This window comes from Tetrao urogallus (genome assembly GCF_951394365.1).
Source record: "Tetrao urogallus genome assembly, chromosome: 7".
NCBI classification, from domain to species: domain Eukaryota; kingdom Metazoa; phylum Chordata; class Aves; order Galliformes; family Phasianidae; genus Tetrao; species Tetrao urogallus.
Genome location: NC_136820.1, coordinates 3,403,428 through 3,422,970, shown reverse-complemented (window position 1 = coordinate 3,422,970; position 19,543 = coordinate 3,403,428). Strand labels below are relative to the sequence as shown.

The 19,543-nt window shown below is 39.0% G+C and overlaps 1 protein-coding gene across 1 annotated transcript in view; it reads right to left on the bottom strand.

Moving 5' to 3' along the window:
• Positions 1-19,543, bottom strand: part of AMPH (amphiphysin) — a gene marked incomplete at both ends in the record, with an annotated part of 102,152 nt that overhangs the window by 13,318 nt on the left and 69,291 nt on the right. Inside the window, 8 exons of the mRNA XM_079538207.1 lie at positions 1,908-2,024; positions 4,268-4,318; positions 5,667-5,699; positions 8,302-8,325; positions 9,837-9,860; positions 13,039-13,146; positions 15,936-16,064; positions 17,512-17,650. Of these exons, the coding sequence (XP_079394333.1) occupies positions 1,908-2,024; positions 4,268-4,318; positions 5,667-5,699; positions 8,302-8,325; positions 9,837-9,860; positions 13,039-13,146; positions 15,936-16,064; positions 17,512-17,650 (625 nt within the window). The remainder of the gene's footprint in view (positions 1-1,907; positions 2,025-4,267; positions 4,319-5,666; positions 5,700-8,301; positions 8,326-9,836; positions 9,861-13,038; positions 13,147-15,935; positions 16,065-17,511; positions 17,651-19,543) is intronic.

Genomic DNA, 19,543 nt, shown 5'->3' with positions numbered 1-19,543 from the left:
CCTACCCTCTCCTCAGTTTAAATGAAAGCCCTATCAGAAAATTTACTCAAAGCTCCTGCAACAGCTAATGAATGCCATACATTCTACAAATGAATGTGGTTTGACAGTAAATTCACCACAGAAAAATTGTGTTGATTAGGGGCTGTCACCACAGACTTGAAATTAGTAAAATCAATAAAAGATTCCTATCAGAAAGATATTAATATTTCACCACTCCACTTTTAAGTAACTCATCACTCGTAAAGTGAATGAATGCTGAACTGCTGCTGAGAAATGACATGCTTTCCTATTTTGCATCTCAGTGAAATTTCCTTAGCTTTGATCACAGTTGTTGTTAATCCTGATGTTCAGGACTCTCCTTTGCAAGTCCTGGAAAGCAATTCCTGAAATAATAGCCCCTCAGAGCCAAATGAAGAATAATTCTACTTCTGAATTTTTAAGAAATCAACACTGAGCTTATTTTCCTAGACATCTCTTCCAAATTGGTAAAGACAACTTTGTATTCTAAAGCTAACAAAAAAAATGAAAATAAACCTAGTCAGAACTGTATAACTTCTATTTAACGCCTATGATCTTCCTCCTGGATTGCCACTAACTTGCCCATCTCTCACCACTGTCTTTCTCTCCCTGCTCCCAATAGCTCTGCAGCCATTTGGAGCATGAAAGAACATGGACTGAGAATGCCTCAGTGATGGTCAGGCAGCAAAAGGGGTCACAGGACAGGGCCAGTGACACGGTGAGTGACAGGACCAGACAGGATGAGTGGTGCTGCACCCCAGCCTGCCATCTAATTAGCACCTCAGACACTGAAGATTTTAGAACTCTGTCTTAGTACAAGAAAAGGAATCAGCTTTCTTTTAGAAAAAAATATTTCCATCACAATTTTTCTTTCCTTCATTAAATCCTTGCAGAAAAAAACAGACTCAAACCATACAGAAACAACCTTTTAAGCTTCTTTGATATCCGTTCTTCACTTTATTTACTGCCACTCAGTAGAGTGAGTACTAGAAGAGACCTCCTGACCAATGACTGATGTCCCATCCTTTCTCTACTCACCATCCTTTCTTTCTTCTTTATTCCAAACCATCAAATTTACTCTGTCTAGCCATGAAGGATTTCTGACAACAGTCTGTTGGAACAACGTGCTTCAGATAGACAGTTTCACTGTTTGTTTTACTATAGAGTTGACAAGTTATTACAGTGATTTATACCAACTCAAAAGAAAACACTCATAGGGGAAAAGCCTGATTCACATTTGATGCCAGTTTTTAATCCAGTGACACAGTTGGAACTATCCAGGCAAACTCATCTATCTGTCTTTGAGAAGTTCTTTAAACTACAGCTGTACTCCAGAGCCTTCTGCTGAAGAGAGTTTGCGTGGTATCATGAGTGGCTTTTGCACTGGTCCAACACCACCAGCACACAACCAACCTGACACGGGTTGAGTAGAGCTTCAGACCATTTCTAAGCCACTCCTCGCTTCTGTCTGTATGCTTTCCTAATGCTGTTCCCCTCTGTTAATAAATGTCACAGTCAGGCTTGCAGTGCCTGAGCCATTGCCCCTAGCAGGAATGTGAAACACAATCAGCTCCACAGAAAGATCCATGCAATGCTATATATCTGCATATCTGATAAGCCTTTTGTTGATGCTCTGCACTGACCTCTGACTGCCTGTAAGACCATTCAGGTGAACTTCCAGCTAAAATGCCAGTCTTAAAAGCAATGACATTTTAGGACCAAAAGGAACAAATGTTGCTGGAGAGGCATGCTGTGACACAGCTGGATGCTGATAAAACCAGCCATAATGAGGGACGGAGAGGATGGCTGAAATACAGCAGGCACATTCACTGTGATGAGAGATGGCTCAGATGAGGCTGGGAGATGGACATGGGGGACAGATCACTCACCGCAGCCTGCTCTGTTGGCTCATCTGGCTCAGCAGGGATGGCCTCCTTTTCCACAACAGCAGCAGTAGGGGTTTCCTCGACCCTGAGTTCCCCAGGTGGAGCTTCTTCAGCCTCAGTCTTTTGTTTTATTGATTTTTAAGTAAAAAGTGGAAAATTTGTTGAGGAGCACATGATGGTGGGGACGGAAAAAGGGAATGGGAGCTCTGCCTGGCATTACAGTGCTGCTTCACTCCTAGCAGACTCAGTCCCACATGGCTTTGCCAGGAAGAGGACAGCCTTACATTACTAATGATCATCTACAGAGCATCTTCATTCTCAGTGTCCTGTACATAAACTGAGTCAGTCCTACATCCCTCCCTTGCAAGGAAAGAGAGTGCTAGCTTCCTGAGTTACTGAAAGCAGCAGCAGAAAGGGGGGAGAAGTAATCAGTTTGCTCAGAAATGCTCTAGAAAGTGAGGGCAAAGTGAGGAGTGTCCCAAATTATGATTTCAAATATGATTTTTTAAAATTATCCCCTATCCCCCTAATTCCACTAGTTCTCAGACAAAAAGATCCCTTCTCTGTTGAAAGTAAGAAACATTTTGCAGACTGTTTTCACATAGGCAATTAGTAACTGCATGAATTCTGACAATGAAAATCATAGAATTATAGAATGGTTTGAATTGGAAGGGACCTTAAAGAGCATCCAGTTCTAATCCCCCTGCTATGGGCCACCCATTAGATCAGGATGTTCAGGACCCAGAGGCATTCTGAGCTTCTTTGGGCAGCCTGTTCCAGTACCTCACCACCTTCTGAGTAAAAAAAAGTCATCCCTAGTTTCTTTTTAATGCTTATTTCATCCTGAGATCTCAATCACCTACAAAAAATCACCTACATTTATCAGCCATGCTTCTGGAATTCCCACCCTCTAACATTCTGGCCTATGCTTATTCTTTAGGAAGTGTATCTAGTAAACATCATCAGTCCCACAACATGTTTGGTCCTGTAGCAAAATAGCTCCCAGCGAAAGTACTATTTCTGCTAGGGACAAAACCTTGCAAACACATGCACAACTAAAGGAGAGAGATGCAAGCTGTGCTCAGCTTATTCCATTTATAAAGATGGCTGACTCAACCAGATAAAATAACCCCAGTAGATTAATTTGCCATGAACAAATTGCTCAGCATAATATGAACCTCAAAAGCTATTCAGCTGCTTTGCAGTTGATAAGATGCAGCTGGTTAGATGGTCTTCTCTAATGAAGAGACATCTTCCATGAAATTCTTAAAAATACTAAAATCTTCTCCCTGATATTTTTCAGAAAACAACAACAAAACAAAACCAAACAGAAAAACCCTCTACCAAACCAAAACATAACCTTTCAATTCTTTTCTCATATATTTCTTTAGCAGGCTTATTTTTAATGAGGCATATAGAAGTCTGCCTAAGCACCACCTTCAGGATTTGGCAAAGAATAAAGAAACATTCATTATTTATTATACCACACTGTGCAGAAGTCTGTCTCGTGTGATAATACCACTTCCAAGGAATTTCACAAAGAAAAAACATGATTGGAGTGAGAAACAAAAGACAGATTTATCCCAGGTAAGATGGCTAATGAGTTTCCTGGGGCTTAATACTGGAAGAAACTTTGAGGCTTAAAATCAGAGGTAACATGTTACAATGCAGATTGTACTGATGTGCTTTGAGTCACTTGTGGACAAGCAATCTTTAGACTACTTGCCACATTTGAACTACAAATAAAAATACTCAAAATGCTCTCACAGTATTCAGTAGCCAAAGTCACATTAAAAAATAGTATCACTCTTCTGCTCTTCAGTAACGGCAGCCTTCACCCAGCAATGCTGCCACTCCATATCCTTAATTCAGGCTAACCGAGGACAGCCAGAGGAACTAAGAAACCACCAAAGTATGATCACTTTCAACAATATTCCCACCCCTTAAAAGATGGTACCTACTAAAATGTGGAAGATAGATAAAGCTGCAGTAATATTAGAGGTATGCATACCAACATTACACGTGAGCAGTTCCTTGCTGTACACTGGACCACAGTACTCATTCTTGCTGCTTCTTAAGTGCAATAAATAAGTAAACTGACTGTTCCTTCAAAAATTGAAAGTATCTAGGGCATCCTGTTTTTCCTTTTTTGCAGTGCTATCCTTGTGAAAGACTTTCAGAAAGTAAAGGTTTACAGCTCAATGGTATACCCACCTATTCTTTCAGGTCAAGCTGTAATGAATTAGAGGATGGAAAACACCCATGTTTTTGTACGAAGGAGCAAATATTTTTGTACAAAGAATAAAACAGTACCCTTTTTTTTTTATATAACATTTAGAAAGGAAGCAAAATCCACCACTTACCAGAGTCTCTGTCACATTCTCATTTGACTGCACTGTAAATGCTGCGGTATCCTACATATAGAAAATAAAAACAACGAAGTAACAGTATTTGACATGGGTTGTATCTAGTAAAGACCTGATCTTTTGTGGCTTACTCAGGCATAACCATCAGTAACTGAGCTTAGATGGAAAAACGATAATCTAAATAGGTATGAATATCAATATTAAAGACCTTCCTCTTTCAAACATGTTCCACGATTCTAAAATGTTTTAAGTTATTCAAATCACTGAAGAATCCTTCGCTGAATACAAGCAAATTGCAAGGACTTCGCTTCAGGCACACTGCAGTTCTAAATAGCGAATGCCAGAGTTTTATTTTGCCAGACTGCACATGCATGGGGAGTGCACCAGCTCTAAGTTACACATCCTCTGGATTCTGGGCTTTTATTTGAATAGTGCATACACTGCTAAGTAGAGATGTGAAGCTTTATACGCATTCATAAGGCACAGAAGCTGAGAACAGATTTTCCAACGTCTCATTCAGAAACAATTCATTTGGAAAATGCTTTCGTTTGTTCCTACTGTGAGGGTGGGAAGGATTTTATTTCACCCGCAGGTGAACACTTTCCCTTAGAGAAAGTGGTGGCAGCTTTATATTTTATCCCTTCCTTCTGAATACTTTACTAATGTAAAAGGCCTGTAGCAAAATCAACAAGCACTAAAGACTCATTTTCAGCCTTGCAGACACCCAGCTTTTTTTGTGTGCAAATCTAAAAAATGGTGTGCAGAGCATGCTGTGGGTAAGCCAGTCTCTGAAAGGCTGCTGGAATTTAAGAAGGCCCCAGATTATCTACATTATCACTTGGGATGGTGGCCCTGGAATTTGAGAGCATAAACGTGTACCGCACTGCTGCAGTGCCTTGTGCAGATTCTCAGCATTATCACAGCAGTAAATAAACAGCTCAGATTTAATTCCCAGACTAAAACGTCCTCTAAATGAAAACAAAATTGCAGAAACAAATAAAACTCATTTCACAAATACATGAATACATAGAGTCACTGAACAGGTGTGAAAGCTATGAGGAAGCCATGCTTTACAGGATCTTGTTAGAAAAATCCCAAAAAGAGAGTAACAAAAATACTAACCCAGTTCTTTCACACAGAAAATAAGAAGACAGTCCTGCTAAGCTAGTGGGAGTTTTCCAATTAAATTCATTTAGGCCAAGAGGGCCAAGAATATTAGCAACCTTCTAGGAACATCCAGGAAGACTTTTTGAGGGCAGACAGGTTCAGGATTTGTGTCAGCATGACATTATTGTGCAGCTGGTCTGCAGAACAGAGTTCTCAAAACTGTGCAGCTAGTCTTAACCTCTTCCCAACAAAAAAGAAAACAACCTCTCAAAACTTGCTTGTTTCTTACCTGTGCAAATCCATTAAATGCCGTGCTGGATGCCTAAGTAGAAGTGAAGATCAGAACAAGTTATCGTTTGTTTACTAAACGAGAACATGGATAAAACATTTCTATTTGCAAAATAAAAACAGGCCAGACATAAAACAAAATAAATAAATAACAAAAGGAAGGGCAAGGCAGAAAGATACTTGATGACAGTGCTATTCGATAACAGATTTCACAGGCTTAAAGAGAACACCAAAACGAATAAAAAAGCGGAGCGGCTTAAGTATTTTTATAAAAAGAAAAAAGACTGGAGATGCATTTAAAATTATACATATAAAGTACAAAAGCTGTGAGACACCGTGTGCCTTCACAGTGTGAAGCTTCATTCACCTTCTTGAGATGCATTTTTGTCAGCCTGCTTCATTACACGGCTGAAGGGCACCATACTACACAGTTGCGTGACAATTTTTTGAACAAGAATTGCAAGGGCTTAGGAGGGGTAGCAGGAAACACACAGATGGATTGGTTTTAAACGACAAGGTTATGCATGACCTAAGGAACTCTTTGTCTAGACTAGGCTACACACTGGGGTAGGTACCTCTTCTTTATCAGCCTCAATTTCTTGGTACAACAATCCATATCTCCGGTTAGCAATTTCATCTTCAGATAAATCTGAGTTGTTGGTCTCATTGTCTTTAGGACTAGTTGAACTCTCGGTGCTAGCATTTCGGGAATTTCCCATTTGAAACAGAGCCAAGGGTCTAACTACCTCATTGCTAAATCCAGCATTGCCAACACTTGCCTGCTCCCCAGGCAAACCTTGTTTTATTGGTTCCTCCTGAATTTTACTGCTTGTGCTTACACTTACTTCTCCCCAGATGCTATCAGTCCCTCCCAGGTCCTGTGTAGACCACTTATCACTAATGCCTAACCAAGCATTTTCCATGTTACCTTCCTCTGAGTCTTGCTGCTTGGGGAAAAAGGGCCAATTGTCCAGTCCATTGGCTTGGCCATCTGACATATTAGAAAACCCCCAGGAATCGTTAGTAACTGTTGGATCCCAGTTTGCCAGCCAGGGGTCTGTTTCCAAGGTTTCAGGAACACCACTGCTATGAGGATGCTCTTCAGTGGCTGCTGCTGCTGCCCTACCTGTCATTTGGTCTTCTCTATTATCTAGGCAAGGATTACCACAGATTGTGATAGCAGCATGAGGTGTTTCGGGCATCAATTCTTGTGGGCACTCTTTGTCAGCAGCAGCTTGACTTTCATTGGTAGCACTACCATTTGGGAGGATGCTGATGCTACTGTCTTCAGCTTCTTTACCAGACTCTTCTGCAGTGAATAATTCAGCATCACAAAGAATGTTCCCAGTATTTGTATGGTTCTTTTCTGTGTGGTCAGTGACCATCACATTTATACCCTCTGTGGATGTATTCTGTCCAGTAACATTGTCAGCTTGGTTTAGGCCATCCTCAAATATTGTTTCATGGTCCTGATTCCAGATACCAAAGACTCTCTCAGGTTCATTGCCAGTGCTTTCTGTAGTTTTACTGCTGTCCACTACTACTTTGTTCCCATCTTCCAACCCTGTGCTCAGTAATGGTTTTTCTGAATTTGCCTCCTCAATGACATTTACTCCTTTGAATTCTTTTTCCCTAGGGATTTCTAGGTTATCAACACTAGCTCTTCCAGCTTCCCCACTGCTAACTTCCAACTCTACCTCAGTGCTGACTACTGAAGTTTCACACTCTGCCTTAGCTAAGCACTTAGGAAGCTCTGCCTCACTATTTCCTTCTATTTCACCACCTCGCTCTTCCATTTCCTCTGTACCTTCTACCTCCGTGTAGTTAACAGCTCCATTCTCTACCTTTTCACTTGGCTTGACACCTGCCCACAGAGATTCTTCTTCCTCATGCTTTTCCTCTTCCTTTTGCACATCACATGGGAGGGGTTTATCCAACAAGCTATCGGTTCCCAGGACGGGCGTCTCAAAACCAGTTATGTTCTCTAAACGCTGACTGGTTGCCACATCTTCCCATGGGACATTCTTAGCATCCAACAGGTGCTCCAGCGAAGTCCTCTGGTTTTCATTTTCTGAAGCAGACCCTGGTGCAGCATCCTCCTGCTGACCTACAGCAGGCCAAACACTAGCAGGTAGAGTACCCATGGATTCGCTTGAGGTTTGCTCTGCCCCAGGGAAAAGCAAAGAACCACCTGTAGTAATTTTCTGGCTGACACTGGGTGTGCTAACATCTAGGCCCCAGTTGAGTGAACCTAGATCAGTTTGGGATCTGTTAACATCTTCTGATGACCCACTGTTTGGGATTTCCTCCATGACCAGGTTACACAGGGAAAGACTTTTTGAAGAATCAGGCTTTAAGCAGACAGAAAAGCAAAGAAAAAACACAAGATGAAAAAGATAAAGGCGGACTTGATGAGAAAACACAAGATTTATATTTTACTAGAGCAATTTTAATCTAAAGAATGAAAGTGACTAAATTAAGCAGTTTAAGGAAAAGCTATGTGGCTTGCAACATTTGGAGGCAGTAGATTGCAATCTAGAAGAGCAGCACTGATAGAACAAAAAACTATATATTAAATCACATTGATTAAAGCATGCATATAGAGCAGTTGCAATGTTGGGTGGAAGTTTGCTTACCGGCTGCACCAATTCGCTTGTTGTCTGTATAGAAAAAAAACATTTAAAACACAGAAAACAAGAATACATTTTTTGTTGCTGTTGTTACTCAAGCAGCAGTTCATTAATTATCTGTTCTCTAACTAGCAGCAGTTACCAAACTGGTGTAGGGAAGCAGCAAAGGGTTCTTTCCTGCCCCTCCAGTGAAGGTAAAGACAGACTCCTGAATTTAAGCCTTCTAGCCACCAGACTACATTAGAAAAGAAGTTCTACAGATACACTGAAGATTTATCACACCTTGCCTTCCTGTGACTCACTGACTTTTTTATCACAGGTACTCTCAATAGAAAGGAGGAATCATTCCATTGGACAGTGAAGAAAGAAGGAGGCAACACCAGTGGTGTCAGCGGACAGCTTTGATACTCCATCGCTGTGCCATGAAGAAGCATTTATAGCCTCACACACACTATGGAATCAAACCAGACAGCCAGCTATCTACACCACCACTCTGAAGAAATACAGATACTGCAAGGAAGATCAACAACTATTCGGCATTCAAGATTATGAGAAAAACTGTAAAGGTTGAAGCCTTAGCTTCAAATATTTAGCTGTGAAGCTTGATAGTTCCTTTTTTGGTTTTAACTAGAGGAAATAGGAAAATAATTATAATGTAGAATATATATATAATATTAACTATAAGTAGTCAAGTAAACTATAAGTAAACTATATGTAAGCTATAAGTAAACCTGTGAAAGGAAGAAATTGACAGAGATATGTAATATTAAAGATACATTTGAAACACTTCTGGGTTATTTTAGCTGGTCTAGATTTTGGCAACCTTGAAATTTTGGTTAGACTGCATACATGACTCCTTTCTTCAGACTTCTTTTAAACCATCCCAATAGAAAGAGATGAGCACTTAATACGCATCACATCTGCTGTATGTTCACAAGATAGTGCTGCAAATCTGAATGCATGAGAAGCACCCACAGATTTCTGTGCTACATGAGTTTGCAAAAGATCAAAAAAGGGTCCTTAAGGCTTTCTGTCAAGTCAACCCAACTATCTTCATGACACAAAGGCAAAAGAAAGCTCACAAAAATTATCTGTTTTCTTCCTGCAGATTATTGTATTTGATTAGGCACCAGGAGGTGGAAGGAAGTATTTCTGCAGTTTCCTAAAGCAGCAGCAACTCCAGTCCACTGTACGCAAACTATGAAAAGAACAAGTCAAATTCTCTCTTCACTCCCAAACTGTGAAAAAACAGTTTTCCATTGGGTTAAAAACCTAGTGGTTAAAGGAACTACGTCTTCAGATAATTAAGAGAGGTAGCTAGCACACATTCCTACACCCTAAAAACTATATAAGAATTTTGTTAGTCTAGATTTCAAACATGATTTAGATTTTGCAGACCAAGCAACAGCGATTCTTTTTTTCTGCTTGTTTTAATAGATCCCAGGTGGCTTCATATACTTTAAAGTACTCGTTACAGTCTGTAAACTCTTTATCAGATGCACAAAAATATCCCAGTTCACAATGATAAATGTCAGTCTTACCGTCCACAGGTCCCATGGCAATGTCTGAAAAAAGGAAAAGAAAAAAGATGCTTTTAGAAAAATGCCTCTCATATATATTCTGTGTTTGATATGCTACATAAATAACTTGAGAGAAGAACATATAAATACACTTATCTATAATATATATATTTTATATTTGAGTGCACGTTTGCAGAATATGATTTTTGGTTAAGTAGGATGAGCAGTATGTGATGGATTGTGGTATTCTCCACTTCAAAGCAGTAGTTGTTTTCCAGTGGAAAAAACCTCATTCCATTGGGTATTTGAATAATAAATACATTCTGAACTGGTGGTTCTGTACGATGCTCAACAGGTGCAGGAGTGCCCGCAAGGTATAAGCTTTAAGAAGACTTCATAGGTCAGCATTTTTAGGCAGTAAAGAAAAGATTCTGCTATCCACTGAGAACAACTTATTCAAGTTCTTACATCCAAACACAAGGAAGGAAAACTGCATACTTTGCGGGGAGAGAAAACAAGAGTGTTGATCAATGTTTTCATTTTCTTGTCCAGTCTGTTAAATATTCAGTATTAATGACTTTTCAACAGAAGAGCTGAATGGACAGATGAAAATGGACAGAAAATAGGCATCAGGTCTGTTTTTGAATGGTCTGAGATACTTTGAAACACATCTATTACATTCACATCTAAGTTAAAGTCCATGAAAGATAAAAACTAGTGATATTCATGAAATAAAATGTAAAATTGTTCCTGAAACATTTCCATGTGTTAAATGTCACATCTAACACTCATTAAGAGAAAGGATTGCTGCATATACCTTGTTTTCTTAACTGTTTTTTTTTTTAATGACTACAGATTGGCTCTCTGAACAACCTCTGCTTTCACTTTCACAAATAAAGGACACAGTAATAAATCATTACTCAGATTTACAACAAATTAACATCAACATCCATTTCTCATTCAGTTTAAGTCCAGCTGTGTGCTTCCTCTGTGTTGATGTAATTCATAAGTGTACCTGCTTACTCTGGCATAACCTTGTGAGATGAAATTCAAACTTCAAGGCAAAACAGTAGCTCTTTTCTGATAGCCTTAACTGTTGCAATCCCCAGACATCCTACTGACTCTCAGGGAAGGAGACTGCTCCTTTTCATTTCTTCATTTTTCTTTCAGTGCTCACAAGCCCAGAGGGAGGGAATATACTGAAGGAAAGGTGAAACAGACCATAGCTAGCAAAAGGAGGTGAGTGTCAGCCACGTTTAGAAAGGACACTTCTGAGGCATTCATAGAACCAGAAAGCAGTGAGGAAGGGCAGGCTAAGGCTCTCTCATTGTGATCTGATCACAGTAGCAGAGTGGTGGAGGGAAGTAGTTAAATGATCAATAGGGAAGTCAAGCCTGCCCTCCAAAGGCATCATGGCACAGACAACTCCTGCCTTCAGTTCACTGCTTCAGCACAGTTTTCTGAAGGGAAAATAACCACAACTGAGGTAAAACCAGCACACATATAGAAAGAACACTTCAGGCTGACTTAATCTCCCTGCACAGGGGTCTCCAAACAGTGCAGTCACAGACGTCAATCTGCCTGTGATCCCACTGCAATGATGCTGTCATATTCAGTGGGACTGAAACTAGACGGTAGGGCTATCCTCTCCTTGTTAAGGATGTGGTGCTCTGACTCATCCATGCATGCTTGTGGTTGTTAACCACTTTTTCTCATGTGTGTTTGTTGAGATGAAAGGTGAAAGAAGAGATGGAAGGTGCTCAGTGAATGCCTCCTGTGTACCCAGATGAAATCTTGTAATGTACTTTTCCACATTTAATTACATTCAGTATTTCAAGGCACAGATGAACTTAAAGCAATTTTTTTTTTCATTATAACAATAAACTGCAATCTATATAGTATGATGTCAAGACAAACTGCCACAACAGTTAATTTTCTGGGAGGTTTAATTATTCCACTGCTCTCATCAGGTTTATTCAAGACAAGCTGAAATGGCAGAGTTAGCAAAGGCAAAGCTAGAATTTTCTGTCACTGCTGAGTACCAAGAGATCATTTCCTTTCTTTTCTTGTTTGCAGAAAGCAAGAAAAATAACAAGATGCACAAAGCCTCTATTATAACTAAATACAGCAAAGAGCAATGAGAAACTTCCATTGATGTTTGGAGTGCTGACAGAGCACTGTTTTTCTAACAGTGCATAACCCATTGGAGATCAGTACAGATCTCATTATATAACTAGGACTGTATACCAAATAAGAAATTAATTAACCGAGATCAAGGGCTTCCTCAGCCTTAAAGCTCCTTGTCTGCTCACTCCTTTCCTAGTGCTGCATTACTGAACAGCTTATTAGTCTTCTCATGTCTTGCACTACAAGCTGGGTTAGTGATAGCCACAGGGATAATAGGTTTTGCTAACAGTGTGTTAATATTGCTTCCTTGTATGTGTACAATGCAGAGCTCCAGCTCTGCTAGCCAGGGAAACTACCATAATATCAGCCCTAAGGATAGTGATTGTGAGTTCTAGATCTTAAAATAGTAGATGCCAGGTGCTTTAGGGCAAATCAAAGCAACTTTCATATGTGCTTCTTCTTTTTCTTTTTTTCTTTTTTTCTTTTTTTGTATTGCAGAGAGAAACTACCATGGCAAATATTATTGTAGAACACATAATTCTTTAACACAGCATCCTTCAAGGGAACATGCTATTTCATTCTTTCACTTTCCATGAGATTAGGTCCGAAATAGATTTATGGAAGCAAAACACTCAGATCATATCCCTTGCTTGGTAAAACTTGGTAAAGAAACTCCATCACAGCAAGAAATTGCATGTTGACTCCATAAGACTTAGGTCCCCTGACATCTCTTTCCAGACATGAAATGTCAAAGCTGGGTCAGACAAAAATCTCAGGAAAAAAGGCACCAGAGGATTATAATATTAGCATGAATAGTTGTTCTAAGGATGGAGAGTAGCAGCATGCCAAAGACAAGGCTGATGTACCAGCAACCATTCTCACTGGCAGGCATCTTATTTTATCACCTACCTCCTTTCAGTACATTATCAAGTACAGGGTTAGTGAAGGACAAGATGGCTGACAAGAGCTCCTCAGGAAGGTCAAGTGCTTCAGACACCATAGGCATACTGCTCTTTAGTACACGATGCAAACCTTTGCTAACAAACACAGGGCTTTGCATTTTTCTGCTGTGCCTGTCTCAAAAGCAAAGAGATACCTGAGACATGGGTGAATGAGTTACTCCCGTCGATACAACCTCTGGTTTGAAAGGGTCGAAGTCCAGATCTAGCAAAGATTCCTCTTTCTTGGTTTCAGGAATTTCATTCTGTTAGAAGAGAAAAATAACCCTTGAAAAAAAAAAAACCCTCTCAAAAGTGGTCCCAGGAAATTCAATATTGAAAGGTCCAAGAAAAACAAAAAACAAAAAGCAAACAAACAAACAAAAAACCAAACAAATTTTCAAGCAAGGATGGGAGGAAGCTCTGAAGACTTTCCTGAACTTTTAACCTTATTTTTTATGAGCTTCATTTTTATGATGCCTTTGTTATCTGTGTAGAGGACCCTTGCCTTTTCAGGCTAAACAAATTTTAGCCCTCCTGAAAAAGTGCCAAGTGTTCACTGTTTGACTGTGAAGGCCATTTTAAGTGCTCTGAGTCCGACACCGAAATTAAAAAGCTGCATAAATTGTATCCAGTGTCCTTACATTTTAATACGTGAATGTGTTCACAATTATAAATACTAGTCGTAAGTCAATACAGGAGGACTTAAATGCATTTGAATTAAATTTCAGTTCTGAACACAAATAAGAATTCAAATTTATTGGTGCAATTAGCACTAAACTGTAAGAAACATCTTATGTAACTAAATAAATCTTGGTACCTTCATCTGCTCTTACAAAGCTGGATTACACAATAGAACCTTTTTTTGTTTACAATTAATGAATTAACCAAGGCCTCTGAGGTCAGTGTAAAATACCTATATTGGTTCAATGGGCTACAGGTCTTTCCCTCTGCAAATTAACATAAGCAAATAATTTACCACGCATCAATGCAAAATATTACTTTTAATCAGGGTGAAACTATAGCTGAGATATAATTATCACTAATGATAAATATTCTGGGCACACATCTTAGTAATAAGGCTAATTCTGCCCACTGTTGTTCAGTGTTTATTAAACAGTGAGAGAAGCTTGCCTTCGATGCATAGAATATGCAGGCCGTAATGAGTTAGAGTGCAATTATGGAAAGTGTTCAGATTGGAAATGGTATCAGTGGATATAATTTGTACACATACATCCACATGTAATCTCACAAGAGAAAGGTAAACAGAGTCAGATCAAAAGGGCACACAGTCCAAACTCCTGCCCATTGACTATGGCTGAAGCGTGAAGCACTGGAAGGCTGCATGAATAGATCAGTCTATAAGAACAGCAGTGCCAAGAAATCCTCCTGTGTCTTTCATCCGATGTGTTCAGATTTCATCACAGCTGTCCTTGAGGCATTAGAATCATAGAATTGTTTTAGCTGGAGGGGACCTTAAAGATCACCCAGTCCAACTCCCCTGCAATGAGCAGAGACATCTACAACTAGATTATGTTGCTTAGAGCCCCATCCAGCCTGACCTTGAATGTATCCAAGGACAAGGCATCCACCACATGTCTGGGCAACCTGTTCCAGTGCCTCACCACCCTTACCATTAAAACCTTTCTCCTTATATTCAATCTAAATCTCCCCCCTTTTAGTTTGAAACCATTTCCCCTTGTCCTGTCACAACAGACCCTGATGCAGAATCTGCCCCCTTCTTTCTTCTAGCCACCCTTTAGATACTGAAAGGCTGCCCTCATGTCCCCCAGGGCTCTTCTTCAGAATAAACAGCTCCAACTCACTCAGTCTGTCCTCACAGGGAGGAGTTCCATCCCCTGGGTCATTTTCATGGCCCCAGTGATGTTGAGGCTTATGTTGCCAACACTGGAACACCTAACACAATGATGAAATCAGACTACAGCCCCTTCCACAAGGGCCCAGCAGTGGCTGTGTATGTGCTTCCCAGTATGGCAGCTGCCATTAATTTGTTAATTGTGTGGGAATTTATTTATAAATAACTCTCTGTTCTTCCAAATATGTACCTGTGGAATAGATGGCAGTGCCTTTTTGTCCTCTCCAAATCACATGCTCAAATTCTCTGAAATTTTTCTTTCATTGCTATGCCTACATTTTTGTGTGTTATCAAAAGAATTAGTACAAAAACAATAATTCCTGTGAAAATAAAGATTTGTAAACATTCAGCGTAAGTTCTAGATCTGCATATTTCTTCACAGTCTATCAGACATAGGCTAAGATTTCTAGTTGTAATTACCATAATATAAATGGTCCATTATGAAACAACCAACAGTTACCATATCTGCATGAAGTCTGAACAGCTAAATGCAAATTATACATATTTATTTTACACAACTCTGGGTCTTGTTTGTTCTATGCAATCATTTTGAATTTCCTAGTTTAAAAATAATAAAACAAAAGTAATTGTGATCACTTTTAAGTTGCGTAACTAATGTTCCTATTAATCAAAACAAATGATGTATGTAGTTGGCATAGCCTTTTACACCTGCAAAGGGTTGATTTAAAGAGCAAAGCTCTTTTTTTTTTTAAAAAAAAAAGCACACCCCGAATAGGTATATGTTTAATAATTTTTATGGAAGAAACAGAAACAGCCAAGAACAACATGTTTGGGATTTAAAAAAAAAGGCATCTTAGCTTAACTTTCCCTTTGTGATGAAACCTGTATTTAGTTAAACATCAACCGTAGCTGCAATTCATAACATTTTTAGTCAAATATCTCACCAGGAAATCCCATTTCTCATTTGAAAAATCTTTTTTTTTTTTTTTTTTTTCCCATACACTAGCAATTCTATGCCTTTAGAATGGTTATTCAAGACTTCAAAGATAAAATACTATGTTTGTGAACCTTTGAAGACAATACAAAGGGTCATTGCATCCCTGCCTTCTACCAGAACTCTTTGCCTCCCTCTCTGTTGAGGTCAGCCGTACACCCTTAGTATTGGAGAACTTCAGGTGATTGCAAGGTTGGACCCACACACCATGCTCTGAAGCTTACCTGTGATGGAGTTGTCACATTGATTTCTGGGACAAAGTTGTCATCAAAGAGGTTAATGATGTTCTCCTGTTGCAACTCCTTTGTGGGTGTGAGCTTAGGCAGTGGTGGAACTGGGGGACCTTTCCTCAGCTAGGCAGACAACAAAAATATCACAGACTGGTTCAGGGATAGATGAGAGATTTAAGACAAGTGTTAAAGTCTTAAGACAGCTTGAGTTAGATTTTTGTCTCTGCTACTTCCCCTTAAATGTAGTAAAAAACACATGGAATCAAAGGAACTTTTTGGCTGCTCATCATCAAGTGCCTTGAAGGAAACACTGCATGAAAAGCAAACCAACTCTATTTTTCAAACTCAACTTTTAAGAATTCACACAAAAGCATTTATTAGATGGAATTTTTCTGCTCTGACGGGAATACAATGCTGTGCACTTTATTTCCTATGCAGCACACTGTTGGATGAGCAATACTGCACAGAACCAGGGCTTTTCAGCTTTTTTGCTTCTTAAAATCATTTCAGAATATCTTTGGGATTTTTTCCTTGCCTGCCTGTTGCTATCTTTCAAAGCCTACTTAATGCTAAGAATATACCACTCCTGTGAACTGCTGCACCTCAAAGTGCTTAGGTCACTAATTCCCTCTGCTCTCCAGAGATTCGTGTAACTATGACAAATGTATTGCATGGATTAATACTGATCACTGGATATTTTTAAAATGATATTAAAAAAAAAATAAAAGAAAATCTAAAAAAATTCCTCAGATGATGCAAAATCAGTAAGACCAAATCTGAGTTTTATTCAATAAATGTTTGGTTGTGGTGTGCAAGACCAAAGAAAACAGGTGTGCTCACGTGTTTTCCAAATGCACACAAATCAACACAGAAGCTACACCCAATTTTGAAAACATCAGCAACATCAAGTCTCATCTTCGATGTTTTCACAGAAAACATGCAGTTCTCACGGTACAGAGGATGCCCTTCATCAATTTCACTGATACTGAGAAGAACAGAAATGACTCCTGCATCATCAAACTTCTCAATTTAGTATTGGTAACCACTAATAAGCCTCTAATTATCAGTAATTATATCACAGCAGTATTTAAACTACCTCTGTTATTTACTGTTTCAGAGGGAAATCCATGTTGGCAGACTAGTAATACTCCCTGGCTAGGTGTTTTTTTTCCCTGTAGTAAGTATGAATTTGAACAAGACTGATGGGGTATGTATTGAAATGTATTGAAATTCATGGGAGTTTGGAAATGGATTTTTCAAGTTATCGTTTCTGGGTCTTTAGAGACTATGCAAGTTTTTGAAATGTGTTTTGCTTAGGCACAACAAATGCCTCCAGTTCACCTGCTACCTTAAATTTTCCTCATTCTCCTTTATTAAAAAAAAAAAAACCTTTTCTACCCATGCTTGAGACACAGAGATGAACACCCACCCAATGACCCATATAGAGCACAGTGGAGCCAATGGTCTCCCCACTGTATCTAAGTCCATGCCTAGACTGAAAACACCACTGTATACATTATCTCAGCTTACTTCACAACAGGCCAGTCTCCTTTGCTGAGTTTCCACTTACCTGTGTGGGTGACTTAGGCCGGGCTGGTGCTGGAGATGCTGGTGCCAGCATGTGATTGGGACTAGCAGTAGGGCTAGGAAGGGGAGAGACCTCCTCTGGTGGTGATGGTGTTTTTGCAATGCGGAGTGGACCTGAATCACTGGGCAAGAATCAAAGTAATGGTCAGGACATACACATCATGCTAATTTATTACCTTGACAATTTGAATAGTTGAAAGCCAGCAACCACAAAAGGCAATATACAGTGGAGATAAACCAAATCATTATATAATCACTAAAACTAAAACTGCAATTATATATAATCAAAATTCAGTGATCTGAATATGGTTTCAAACGACGTTTTAATTTTTGAGTGACCTTTACTTTTGGAACATCTGCTGCATCTGTTTACCTGATCATTATAACCTGATGGAAACTCAATTCCTGCATTTTTCTTTTTTTTTTCTTTTTCTAAATTTGAAATGATGTTTTATGTATAAGTTTGTAACCATCATAAAATGGGAGCTGGAATTACTGCCTTCATTTCACACAGTTCTCAAAATAAAAGGCTTTAAAGATAAAAAATCCCAGAAGATGGTACACCAATGAATAATGCAAATAACATTAAAAGCTCAGCAACTTCAGGAAGGTTTCAATAAACCAAAACACAAACAAGATTATGATATAGCTGTAACTATTTAGATGGGCAACTCACCACAACTATAAACAAGCAGTACTCAAGAGACTTCAGCAGAGCTCTGCTGATACTAAGAAAAGATCTGATGAAGTCCTGTCCTGTAAAAGGATTTGTTCTTTCTGTGAAAGGACCTGGTGCAAACACTGGGACATACTCAGCTACTTAGAAATGCTGAAAGCTTACAACTCAGGGAGGCTATGATCTACAGCATTCAACAGTCACAGTACTTGGTAAGAGAAGAGCAAGTCCTACACATATTTAGCAAGAACAGAAGCACTACATGATGGAGGGAACCACACCATAAACATGTTCCTAACACAGGTGCAAGAAAAAATAATTCCTTGGAAAGTTCACACTCACCACCTCTTTCTGTGGAAATATTAAAGAAGAAAAAATAAGCAGTTATTAAGAAATTTCTTTCCTAGGTACAATATTTGTCTTCAAGATAGAATATTCAGTAGCATATAAATTTTTAAGCTGGTACTCTATTTTTATATGGTACTCTAAAGGAAAGATAATGTAATTGTCTAGAATCTATTTCTCACATATTTAAAAAGGAAAACTGTTTCATCTCAAAAAGGCTCATTCCTGAGTAACGTTGTAAGCACTATAAAAATAATGAAACTCAAAATTTGTCTTGAATTTCACGTAAGGCTCTGTGAACAGTATACCAAAAATACCACACTGTGTATGAGCTGTTAATCTTACAGAAGTCTGAAGCAAAAAAAGCAAACGCAACAAACCACCACTTAGAGCTGGTGACCGATAACTACAACTTTCTCACTTGGGATGCAGCAGAGCTCAAATGAAAGAGTAACACAGTAAGTAAAAATATTTTTAAAAAGCATTTTTAAATAAGGACATCACAAAGCATTAATCTACACCTAATCATTTGCAGCTAGAATACTATTATTTTTCTCTCACTGATGGGAAGAAAAATTCAGTAATAACAAGAATGTGTGCATGCTGGGCACAGCCTAAGAGACACATGTGGCCAAATACTTGTTTATTACTAAAACTACTTTAAGCTTTCCAATACTATATTATTTATTATCCCATAACAGTATTTTATGAATGCTGTATGGGAAATGTAGCCATCCTACAGGGACTGAAAATGGTGCTAAATGAGTTGTCAGCTCAGGGAGTGTGTGTGATCACAGATTAACACTGAACTAATCCAACACGAAAATTTTGGACACATTCTTAATATCATAGTTCTAAATTTTGCAGTAGTTTGGAAGCTCAAATATTTTTTGTCCTTTTAAAATGAGATCAAAAGAAGTATGGAAATGTCAGCCATATGTTTGAGGCAGATGTTGTGCTCTTGGACAGTCTTAATTGTTGCTAATGTGAGCCC